The following is a 12,546-nucleotide window of genomic DNA, read 5'->3' as shown; positions in this document are numbered from 1 at the left end:
GTTAAAGGAGAAATTGTTCAGTGTGAGAACAAGTTCAGCCAGACGGAGGAGAGTAGTGGTGGATGGGGATTGTTGGGGCCTCTGTTCAAGGAAGAAGCTAAGGGCCCTCAGACCATCCTGGTGGGGGATGGAGGTGTAGAGGGATTGGACATCCATGGTGAAGAGGAAGCGGTTGGGGCCAGGGAACTGGAAATTGTTGATGTGACGTAAGGTGTCAGAGGAATCACGGATGTAGGTGGGAAGGGACTGGACAAGGGGAGAGAGAAGGGAGTCAAGATAACGAGAAATGAGTTCCGTGGGGTAGGAACAGGCTGACACGATCGGTCTGCCAGGACAGTTCTGTTTGTGGATTTTGGGTAGGAGGTAGAAGCGGGCCGTCCGAGGTTGGGCGACTATCAAGTTAGAAGCTGTGGGAGGAAGATCTCCAGAGGAGATGAGGTCAGTGACAGTCCTGGAAACAATGGCTTGATGTTCTATGGTGGGGTCATGGTCCAGGGAGAGGTAGGAGGAAATGTCTGCGAGTTGACGCTCAGCCTCCGCGAGGTAGAGGTCAATGCGCCAGTCTGGTTCTCATGCAATTTTTATATGTTTTTTATATGTTTTTTATATATATGTTCTCATGCAATTTTTACCAGATTCAAGTATCTTTCAAAGAAAATATATTATTTGAAATTTCACCCCTACAACTACTCCCAATTCATTAGAACCCATTATAAGTGTAAACATCAGTGACTGGGACAGGGAACATGGGAACATTAACATCTAGAGTATTGACATAATATATGAACATGAGTGGGTGGGTGGCTGGGGAAAACAATTTTACACAAGAACTACTTCAGCTACATTACTAGATACACTGTTGAGTAATCACAGTGAGCTCAGGTCTGAGCTCTAGCCCAAGCAGTAACTACATTTTTAAAATTAATTTTAAAACATATTTTATCAACATACTGAGCACAAATCTTCCTTGGACATATCTGATTGAAAAGCGAGGCAGACACCAAAGAAACAGCAAAACACGGATTAAGTAAACCCTCTAAACTCAAGGTCAACCAAAACTCTGGCGCCGGTATCCCAATACCGCAACAAGTCCTGCTCACCAATTATTCCTCACCTGTTAGTTCCTTGATGTTTCAAATTTGAAGTTATCATTCTCATGCTTACATCCTTCCATGGCTGTCACCTTTCCCTTTCCTTTGTCTGTAACCTGCTTCAATCCTGCAGCAGTTCCCACCACCGAAATCCCATTTGTTTGAGTGTAGCTTCTTGTGAAGGTCATTTTCTTTTGCCCCACTATTTGTGGCCATGCCTTCAACTGCTTGGGCTCCATGATCTGAAATTACCTCCTTTAACTTCGCTGCCTTTCAACCTTCCCCTCCTCTTTTTAAGACTCTTCAAAACCCAACTCTGTGACCAAGCTTTTGGTCACCCCATTAATATTTCAAATTTATTTTTTGATTGCATCTCTCAGAAGCACCAAGGGGCACTTTTCTACTTTAAAGGGGACAATACAAATGCAAGTTGTTATTGACAGCAAACCTCACACATTAGGTAAGCCTGTATATTTGCTCCCTGTGTCATCAGCTCAACATGCCTTTTCAAATACTTCGAATTTCAGAAGAAGCAAATGTTTGCCAGTGGCAGTAATGGTTACTAGGACACGCAGCAAAAAATAAAAAGGTATTAGCTTGGCACTGTATGCAGTAGAGTTCCAGACCTGGCCCTCATTACCTTCCTGCCTTGGGTTGCCAACTCTGTTTGGATGCATTCCTACAGATTTCAACACATGGCCACCTGTATACCACTATTGGTCCACCAACATCTTCAGTGCATCGGCTTCCCAAGTTAATTGAGAAGCGAACAGATTCTACTATCCACTTGGATTCGTCTCAACTTCAAACAACTCTCTTACCCATCTCCAATAGTTTCTTTGTTACTAATAAGCAAAAGAGTTTAAAAGGAGAAAAAAATTAAAAGCACAAAAATGTTTCACGCCCCAGTGAATTTTCTCCAGGATTGCTCACATCAGTGCCCTAGAGTTCAATCTCCAATTTCTGCAGACACCAAGACAATCCTGGAAAGTTGATAGCCCTAGTCCTCATTACTACTGGGAACTGGACTTACCAGCAATTCCATAGGCTCAAAATAAAATGCAATGAGTAAAGGCCCATTAAATCCATCATTTCCACATACCAAGAACTCAATGGAAATAGGAGGAGTAGACCTTACAGCCCCTTGAGCCTGCTCTGCCATTCAATAAGATCATGGCTGATCTGATCATGGCTTCAGCCTGTTCCCCATAACTCTGAACTTCCCTATAGTTCAAATATCTGACTATTTCAGCCTTGAATATACTCAAAGATACAGCCTCCACAACTCTTTGGAGATCAAGAATTTCAATCTACCTGCATGCTAACTTGTGTTTCATGTATAAGGACACCTGGATGCCTTTGTACCTCATCATTCTGCAGTCTCTCTCTACTTAAATAATATTTTGCTTTTCTATTCTTCCTACCAAAGTGATAACCTCACATTTTCCCACATTATACTCCATCTGCCAAATTTTTGCCCACTCATTTAGAATTATACATTCACTTAACCTATCTACATCCCTTTGCAGACTGTGTCCTTCTCACAACTTGCTTTCCCACCCATCTTTGCAAACAAATTTGCCAGAAAATTTTCCAGCAAATTTGGATAAACTACCCTCTGCCCCTTCATCCAAGTCATTAATAAAGACATTCAATATTAATTGCTTTGCTGGACACCTCTTATTACATATGCAGAACTTTTAGGAGGGAAATCATTCCAATCTCAAGTTCCATACTCTCACGTTTGTCTACATTATCTATTCTTCTCAACATCTTAAAAACTTCCATCATACATTTTCAATCTTTTTTCTATGAAAAAGCAAGTTCACCAGACTCTCCTCATAGCTCGCAGCCCCAAGTCTCATCTGAATCCCTTGCAGCACAATTCTTTTTATTTTTAAAAACAGATGCCCAAATTGCACAAAATGTTCCTTCTGTGATGTAACTAAAGATCCATTTAAAGTCTATTTATAGTCAAAAGAAAAAGAACTTGCATTTATCACCTTATCCCATCTGTCATGAGGCCCAAAAGGACTTGAAAGTAATTAATTATATGTGAAGTTCAGTCACTGCTGCTAGCAGTTCATTTGCATGCAGCAAGGTTTGCAAATAGAAATAAGATCTTTGGCTGATTAATCTGTTATTTTATGGTAATGCTGGAGGGAAGAATGTTGGTCAGGACATCAGCAGAACTTCTTACTAATAGGGTCTTTAATGCTCATTTGAACTATTTTTTTCTTGTCAGTCTTTTCAAAGTCTCATCTGAAGGACAGCATTTCTAACAATGTAGTATTTCTAACAATTTCCCTCAGTAATGTAATGAAGGATCTACGTAGATTAGATGTTCACATCTATATATATTCAAAAAAAAATGGAGAGGGATTTGAACAACAACCTTCTGATTTAAGAGATGAGAATACTACCAATTGAGCCATGCATCAGCTCTCCTCAAGATACCTCTCAGCACAATTTAATTCAATACAAGAACACTCAACAGTAACCATTTACGTAAGGTGTGGGGACAAAAAACACAATTATATCCTATTTCATCTTAAATATTGAATATTCCTCAACACATGCAAACTGTAGAGCTTGCTACCACAAGGAGTACTTGAGGAGAATAGCATAGATGCATTTAAGAAGCTAGATAAGAGGGAAAAAGGATATGTTTAATAATACAAGATGAAGCAGGGTAGGAGGTAGTTTACGTGAAGCATTAACACTTCCATATAGACCTGTTGGGGTGAATGGCATATTCCCGTGGTGAAAGCTTCTACATAATTCTATTTAAAATTCAGGTTCCCTGCACCAAATATGAATTATTTTGCATTTATCCACATTAAAATGCCACTTCCACTCTATAGCGCATCTATTTACTTGTTCCAAAACTCTTCGATTACCACCAGCTTCCCTTGTATTGATCATACAAAATCAGCAAACTTTTTATTGCCTTCTTCAACAGCACGTACAACTATCATGAATGGTAGGAGACCTAGAAGAGATCCACAGAGCTCTACTGATAACAACACACCACCCTCAGTCTTTCCATTTTTTTTTTCAGAAAAGTAGAAGCTTGTAGAAAATTCCAAAATTGCTCCATATGTGAAGTACATATTTGTTCTCTCTCCATGCCCCACCTCCAAACACTCATTTCTAAATAAGAGACACTAACTTTCGAATTAGGCACAAGATGGTGCACAAAATGGAGTTAAGTTGTGAAGAGGACATAAAGGACAAAGGGGTATAGGTAGGTTAAGTGAGTGGGCAAAGATCTGGCAAATGGCATATAATGAGAGAAAATGTGAAATTGTCTTCTTTGGCAAGAATAAAAAAAGGAGGCATATTATCTAAATTGTGAGAGATTGCAGAGCTCTGAGATGCATGAATCACAAAAGGTTAGTATCCAGGCACAGCAAATAATTGGGAAAGGTATTAGAATGTTATCATTTATTGTGAGGAGAATTGAATATAAAATTAGGGAGGTTATGCATCAGTTGTACAGGGCACTGGTGAGACATCTACAGTATTGTTTTCTGAAGTAGAGTCATATGGACTCGAAACGTTAACTCTGTCTTTCTCTCCGCAGATGCTGTCAAACCTGTTGAGTTTTTCCAGCAATTTTTGTTTTTGTATCGTGTACAGTATTGGTCTCATGTAAGGAAGAATGTAAATGTGTTGGACTCATATTTCAAAATAGAGCGTGGTCTTATGAGGAAAGGTTGGACAGGCTCGGCTTGTATCTGCTGGAGTTTAGAAGAGTGAGAGGTGACTTGGTTGAAACATACAAGATCCTGAAGGTTCTTAAAAGAATGGATGTGGAAAGGATGTTTCCTCTTGTGGGAGAATCTAGAACTAGGAGTCACCCATTTAAGACAGATGAGGAGTATTTTTTTCTCTGAGAGTCGTGAGTCTTTGGAACTCTCTTTTTCAAAAGACAGTGGAAGCAGAGTCTTTGAATATTTTTAAGGCAGATGTAGATAGATTTTTGATAAGCAAAGGGGTGAAAGGTTATTGCGGGTAGACAGGAATGTGGAGTTGAGTGGCCTGCTCCTAATTCATACATATGTTCATATGATTTGCAAGTATGGGCTTGTTTATTTTCCATACCTAACTCTCCATCAAAGATATGCTTTTTGTTTTATTAATTCACTGGATGTGGATGCCACTGGCAAAGCCAGCACTTGTTGCCCATCCTTAACTTCCTTAGAGAAGGTGGTGGTGAGCCACCCTCTTCATAGCTGTGACTTTTTAAGTCATTTCAGAGGGCAGTTAACGATCAACAACATTAACATGGGTCTGGAGTCACACATAGGCAAGACCACATAAGGATGGCAGATTTCCTGCCCTAAAGGATATTAGTATACCAAGTGGTTTTTATGGCAAATTGGTAGTTACATGGTCACCATTACTGATACTAGCTTTTTATTCCAAATTTATTTCATTAACTGAATTTAAATTGTCCAGTTGCCTTTGTGAGATTTGAATGCTCATCTCCAAATCATTAGCCCATGTCTGTGGGTTACAGCATTTAATAGACAGCACAGCTGTGAACAGCATTTGAAAGTGGGGGAATGATAAGCTTGATACACTATGACACAAGATTCCGCTAACACCACCACTTATGCCCCAACTTATTTATATAATGGCATGTTTGTGATCAAAGCTATTATGCTTGCACTGTGTACATTCCATGCTGCCCACAGTACAATAGTCTTAAATTACAAAAATACTCCTTAGTATTTTTCCACAGACTAAATGCTAAAAAAATTACATTGTTTCCTGAGTATTTTAATAATCATTTGATGTTTAATTCAATCCTGCTTCCTGCCCAAATTATTTTTGGCAACTGGCAAAGTAAAGCTCAAGGAAAGCTTTTAGAAATACTGTAAATTACACAAACAGATTGGATAGTGGCTTTTTAAATTCCCAGTTTCCTAGCATCGCTTCCCCAGTACATAGAACAAAAAACAAGCTTTACATTAGTGCTAATACCAAGCAAATAAACAAACAAACAAACCATTTTCCATGCTTTTTTACTTTAGGAATAAAGCCATAAAGTGCCGCACCTTGCTACTCATTTTCGCATATGCCACTGATCATGATCACATTGCACCTCCCATCTCACCATTTTTCTAAAATAAGCAACCTTTGTAATTGCACTCTCCTTGGGTCATTCAAAGTTAGGGTTTTTTTTAGAAACCTTTCTATAAATATCATATTATGTATCAAAGTCCTTCACATAGTTGACTGCTATTTGGTGAAATTCGGTAGCCATTTTATGCATAACAAATTGTCAACGCTCTAACGTATCTGGTGGTGGTTAAGATGGAGGAATGCTGGGACAACTCCCTGCTTTTTTTTTGAGAAGAGCCATGGAATCTTTAAAGTCATCTCAACCACTAGAAATGGCAGGTGGAACCTCAGTTTACCCTTAACGAGTTAACCAAAGAACGGCACCTCCAACAATGTAGCAGTCTGCACTGCAGTGTCAGCTCAAACTAGATGTTGCTTTAGTAGGCCTTCAAGTCCTTAAACTTGCAACCTTCCAATTCAGACAACCTTTCAACTCATACAAAAGCACCATCAATTGTGCCAAGTCAACAGTCTTCAGGTTTACTAGGTAAAGGGCAAAGCAAAAGCAGTGTCAAGCAATCATTTCTGATGAAGAGTCATACGGACTCGAAACATTAACTGTGTTCCTCTCCACAGATGCTGTCAGACCTGCTGAGTTTTTCCAGCTATTTTTGTTTTTGTTTCAGATTTCCAGCATCCGCAGTATTTTGCTTTCATCAAGCAATCATTTGTTGATCTCAAATCAGGAAAGATTTCATCCAAATTGCTAAGAACCTGCAGGTGTCCTGAAGTAACAACTTCCTTGTGAATGTTGCATAGAATATTGGAAAATAACCAGAAATTAATCTGTTTTAAAATTATATTAAACTGTAATACAAAAATAGTTACAAAAAAAGGAAGGGAATAAAGTGTTAATGAGTCAGTTGTTTCAGCATTCAAGCACTAGAATCTTAAAAAGGAATTTCAATTTAATCTGGGTCTCAGAGTCATCTAGATTCTATCATCTTTGCATGGTCGGGTTTTGTTCAGTTTTGACTACAGTGGTTCATCTTCACTGCCGGGGAAAGGAGGAATGGGGACAGTGTTACAAACATAACTCTACACCTTAGAAACCCATTGTCCTTTGGTCAAGCACACAGAAATGTTAATGGCAAAGATACAAAGGTAAATTGCAACGTATTGATGCAAACAAGAATCTTTGTTGATGACAGTTCATCAAAATGGCATAGCTGGGGCACCACCCTCGGCACATGCTGAGGTGCTGGGAGAAACATTTTCCTCCACTTTGTAGATAAAGTTCAAGCAAGTCACAATGGAAATTTGCCAAGAGCAGCATCACCGATGTCAGGAAATGGGTCTGCTGAGGAACAGCATAAGCCTGAAAGAGGTTTAACTATTCATCAGATTGGTTAAGAATAATTACATTGCAAAAGGCACAAAACACATTCTTATGTGCCACTGGCAGCAAGTGTACCTTTTGCCTTTACTTAATTCGGTTTAATATTTACCTTGCACTCCAGTCCATTGCATCAAGTGTACAGTTGAGGGCTTTTGAAGAACATTTGTTGTCTGGTGATTATTTTAAACTTGAATTACTCCTACATTCTAGCAGCCCTGAAAACATTACTTACAATAATATGAAAAAATTTGCCAAACTCCCAGATTTAACTTTGAGAACAGACATCCTTCTCAAAGTGGGGAATTGCACCAAAAACCAAAACGTTCAGTTCCAGGCAAAAAACTACATACTTATGGTTCGCGTGAGCTATTCTTAACATAAAAATTGATGATAATTGCTTCTGTTTTAAGTCACAGCTTAAACTTTAGAAGGTTTTTCTTCCAATGTTCACTTTTTAGAAGCATGTTAATAGAATTTTAACATTATGGATTTGTACATGTGCCAAATTTGGCCATTTAAGATTTTTATAGTTTTTAATCTACAGTCTCCATATGAGAGCAGAAAGAGGTTCCTTCAGTGAGGTTTGATTTGTGTTATTCTTACCGGAGCAGAAGTTCCTTTGGGAGTTTCTTGTTTATCACAGCTTCATCGTTGTTCGAGAACATCTAGAAAACAGAGGGCTAGTATTAGAACATGCCAGGAGCAAAATAAAATTTAAACAAGGAGAATAGAAATGAACACGGAGATTCCATTCACTATTTCACTGCTGTGTAAAGTAGCAACAGTTGATGATGGAGAGCACAGAATTGAGTGACCATTTCAAGCCAGGGTCAGTCGCCCACAGGCATCAGAAACAGCAGCAGTTGGGCATTGGCACGAACATGTGAATCATTACCTCATCCACCCTTGATCAAGATTTTTAAAAAAGGAAAAATTTATGAAAAAATTCAGATGTTGCGCACAAACATAAAATATGTAGCTCAGCAATAGAGGAGCTTAAGAGTAATCCTGGCTTTCTGTTTCCAAGGTCTCATCTGGGCTATCTTATTTGTCAGTTGAAAAAAACATTACAAAGTACTGATCTTGCCTCCCAAGCCTGACTCTTTCAGTGAAGGAATGACACATATATATGGGAGGGGCAATGTATGAAGCACAATGATTTTTTAAAATATATATATATATAAAACAGTTAAATACAATGCCAGAGTGCAGTAGGTCCCATTCCTCTCCCAAGGCACTGTGCAGTGCCAATCATAAACTGTTAACGTTCTGTAGGATACTCCAATAGGAAACTAGATTTAAAAAAATACATAGCTATTGTACCTTCCTGGTTAGTCTTACAAGTCAGTAAGCATTGTACAGAACTAGAGCCTTCAAACCTCAACCAAAAAAGTCTAGCTCAAATACTATTCATCAAAAAAAAACAAGTGAACAAATAACAAGCAAAGTTTACTAATCAGCAGTTAGCAAACAGCTATCATTAAAATGAGCAAGAAGGGAAGCCAGTGACGCCATTCAAAATATTTATTTCAAAATTCTTTTGGCTGTTTTATTTTGTCAGCAATTTCAGAGCAAATATAAAGATGTGATAACAGCAGTAACTCGCATTCAATGTGATTACACAAATATATAATTCACAAGATTAAAAATAAAGCTAAACGAGCCCATTGTCACTTTTTCAGTATTTGAAATCTCTCAATGCTTCACTCCAAATGCTGAGGTCTTCTCACATCTATTAGCTACCCTGAATGAACAGACTCAGTAGCGGGTTGCAACATCCAGATTGCGCGAGTGTCATGATGTGTATGTGGACTACAATTCCCAAAGTGCTGCTTAATGCTGCTTTCGTTCTGACTCTCATGAACACTACTTTGAGCCAGGACATTGGACCTGGTACAATACAGGACTTGTTTTGTGACAACTCGGACATTCATTAAATGTTCCGGGACAAGCTGTTTATTGTTGAAAAAATAGACATGTCTAAGCTTTTTGTCTTGGACTCATCAAGATACTTCACAAAAATACCAACATAAGATATTTGATGGAATGACACCTAACCTACCCCTCATATATCTCTGATATGTGGATGATACGTTGGCTATATTTAAATCTTCAGCTGCATGTAACAATTTCCTTACATGTCTTAATGGGTTCCAACCTGCATTCAAATTCACCTTTGGAAATGGAGCAGTCAAATGAACTCTCTTTCCTTGATGTACCAGTTGAGAAATCTGGCAGGGGATTCTCTACCATGGTAAACCGCAAGCCCTCCCTCACTGGTCAATATACCCGTTGGATTCCTACAGTTCCACACGCCAAAAGATTGGTCTTATCTGCAACCTTGTAAAATAGGGCCCCAAGCCATTTGCTCGCCAAAACAAAAACAGAATTACCTGGAAAAACTCAGCAGGTCTGGCAGCATCGGTGGAGAAAAAATCAGTTAACGTTTCGAGCCTTCACGGCCCTTCAGCAGAACTGAAGCATAGTTAGGAGAGGGGTGAAATATAAGCTGGTTTAAGGTGGGGGGGGGCTGGGGGGGAGAGAGAAGTTGAGGGTGTGGTGATTGTGGAGATAAGCAAGCAGTGATAGGAGCAGATAATCAAAAGATGTCACAGACAAAAGGATCAAAGAGGTGTTGAAGGTGGTGATATTTGTCTAAGAAAAGTGCTAATTAAGAATGGAAGACAGGACATTCAAAGTACAGCTCTAGTGGGGGTGGGGTGGAAAGACTAACAAGGTTTTAGTTTTAGATTTAAAAATAATGGAAATAGGTGGGGAAAGAAGAATCTATATAAATTATTGAAAAAAAAAGGGGGGGGGGAGAAACGGGGTGGGGATGGGGGGAGGGGGAGTTTAAGATCTAAAGTTGTTGAATTCAATATTCAGCCCGGAAGGCTGTAAAGTGCCTAGTCGGAAGATGAGGTGCTGTTCCTCCAGTTTGCGTTGGGCTTCACTGGAACAATGCAGCAAGCCAAGGACAGACATGTGGGCAAGAGAACAGGATGGAGTGTTGAAATGGCAAGCGACAGGGAGGTTTGGGTCTTTCTTGCGGACAGACCGCAGGTGTTCCGCAAAACGGTCGCCCAGTTTGCGTTTGGTCTCTCCAATGTAGAGGAGACCGCATTGAGAGCAACGAATGCAGTAGACTAAGTTAGGGGAAATGCAAGTGAAATGCTGCTTCACTTGAAAGGAGTGTTTGGGCCCTTGGACGGTGAGGAGAGAGGAAGTGAAGGGGCATGTGTTGCATCTTCTGCGTGGGCATGGGGAGGTGCCATAGGTGGGGGTTGAGGAGTAGGGGGTGATGGAGGAGTGGACCAGGGTGTCCCGGAGGGAACGATCCCTACGGAATGCCGTCGGGGGGGGTGAAGGGAAGATGTGTTTGGTGGTGGCATCATGCTGGAGTTGGCGGAAATGGCGGAGGATGATCTTTTGAATGCGGAGGCTGGTGGGGTGATAAGTGAGGACAAGGGGGACCCTACCATGTTTCTGGGAAGGAGGAGAAGGCGTGAGGGAGGATGCGCGGGATATGGGCCGGACACGGTTGAGGGCCCTGTCAACGACCGTGGATGGAAAACCTCGGTTAAGGAAGAAGGAGGACATGTCAGAGGAGCTGTTTTTGAAGGTAGCGTCATCAGAACAGATGCGACGGAGGCGAAGGAACTGAGAGAATGGGATGGAGTCTTTACAGGAAGCGGGGTGTGAGGAGCTGTAGTCGAGGTAGCTGTGGGAGTCGGTAGGCTTGTAATGGATATTGGTGGACAGTCTATCATCAGAAATTGAGACAGAGAGGTCAAGGAAGGGAAGAGAAGTGTCAGAGATGGACCATGTGAAAATGATGGAGGAGTGGAGATTGGAAGCAAAATTAATAAATTTTTCCAGGTCCCGACGAGAGCGTGAAGCAGCACCGAAGTAATCATCGATGTACCGGAAAAACAGTTGTGGGAGGGGGCCGGAGTAGGACTGGAACAAGGAATGTTCCACATACCCCATAAAGAGACAGGCATAGCTGGGGCCCATGCGGGTACCCATAGCCACACCTTTTATTTGGAGGAAGTGAGAGGAGTTAAAGGAGAAATTGTTCAGTGTGAGAACAAGTTCAGCCAGACGGAGGAGAGTAGTGGTGGATGGGGATTGTTGGGGCCTCTGTTCAAGGAAGAAGCTAAGGGCCCTCAGACCATCCTGGTGGGGGATGAGGTGTAGAGGGATTGGACATCCATGGTGAAGAGGAAGCGGTTGGGGTCAGGGAACTGGGAACTGCTCGCCATGCAAGTTTGATGCCAAAATAGGGCGCATCAAACGCATCCTGCAAGATAATTGTTACCCTGATCAGGTCATTTCGTGCTGTATTTCACGTGAGCTCATGAACGGGCCTAAGGCTGCCACTTTCAGCCCTGAAAAGTGCCCAGTCTACCCAAGATTACCCTGGAAGGCCAAGGTATCTCAAAAATTTGAGCAACAGGTGAAGCTAGCTGTGTCATGCTGCTACTATGCAGTCACAACATAGTGGTAAGCGCCACCAACAGGATGCCGCCATCAAGCCAAAAAGACGTTCTGCCTATCACACAAATGATTAATGGTGTATATGAATTTCAGTGCCAGTGTGATACTAGTGCAGTGAGAGACACCTGATGGCCTGCTGTGGTTCAATAAGGGAGCTCAAATCACCTTTTCAAGAGCAATAACGAATGGGCATTAAATGTCGGTCTTTCCAACAGATCCCAAATACAAAGAATGGCCATGAAATGTGGCCATACATCCTCAAGACAGGTGGATCATATCAGCGTTTGCAATGGTCAAACTACAAACCGTACCCAGCTATCCCATGCTTGTAAAACTCAAAATAGGTGTCCAACATAAGATGTGATTCTGCGATTGGACAACATTGGCTAAATAATCCTCAATGTGCTGGCAACTATTTAAGATAGTCATTCAAGCTCACAATGTGTCGCATCTGCATGTACTGGAAGCTACATATTAATACAC

At 40.9% G+C, this 12,546-nt stretch overlaps 2 protein-coding genes across 9 annotated transcripts in view; one reads left to right on the top strand and one right to left on the bottom strand.

Moving 5' to 3' along the window:
- The window catches only part of LOC144667837 (alpha-2,8-sialyltransferase 8F-like), a 1,155,130-nt gene that overhangs the window by 650,168 nt on the left and 492,416 nt on the right, over window positions 1-12,546 (top strand). The window lies entirely within an intron of this gene.
- LOC144667835 (F-box/LRR-repeat protein 20) overlaps window positions 1-12,546 on the bottom strand; it is a 137,253-nt gene that overhangs the window by 78,039 nt on the left and 46,668 nt on the right. For 4 of the 5 annotated variants that reach the window (XM_078529345.1, XM_078529347.1, XM_078529344.1 and 1 more), the window contains one exon: window positions 8,167-8,228. In XM_078529345.1, coding sequence (XP_078385471.1) covers window positions 8,167-8,228 — 62 coding nt within the window. Of the gene's footprint in view, window positions 1-7,672; window positions 7,751-8,166; window positions 8,229-12,546 lie in introns of those variants that run through there. The other variant, XM_078529350.1, reaches the window with a different exon arrangement.

The sequence above is a fragment of the Cetorhinus maximus genome, chromosome 25 (assembly GCF_964194155.1).
Source record: "Cetorhinus maximus chromosome 25, sCetMax3.hap1.1, whole genome shotgun sequence".
In the NCBI taxonomy this organism is placed as follows: domain Eukaryota; kingdom Metazoa; phylum Chordata; class Chondrichthyes; order Lamniformes; family Cetorhinidae; genus Cetorhinus; species Cetorhinus maximus.
The sequence above is the reverse complement of the archived record's forward strand: the minus strand, read 5'-3'. Positions and strand labels throughout refer to the sequence as shown.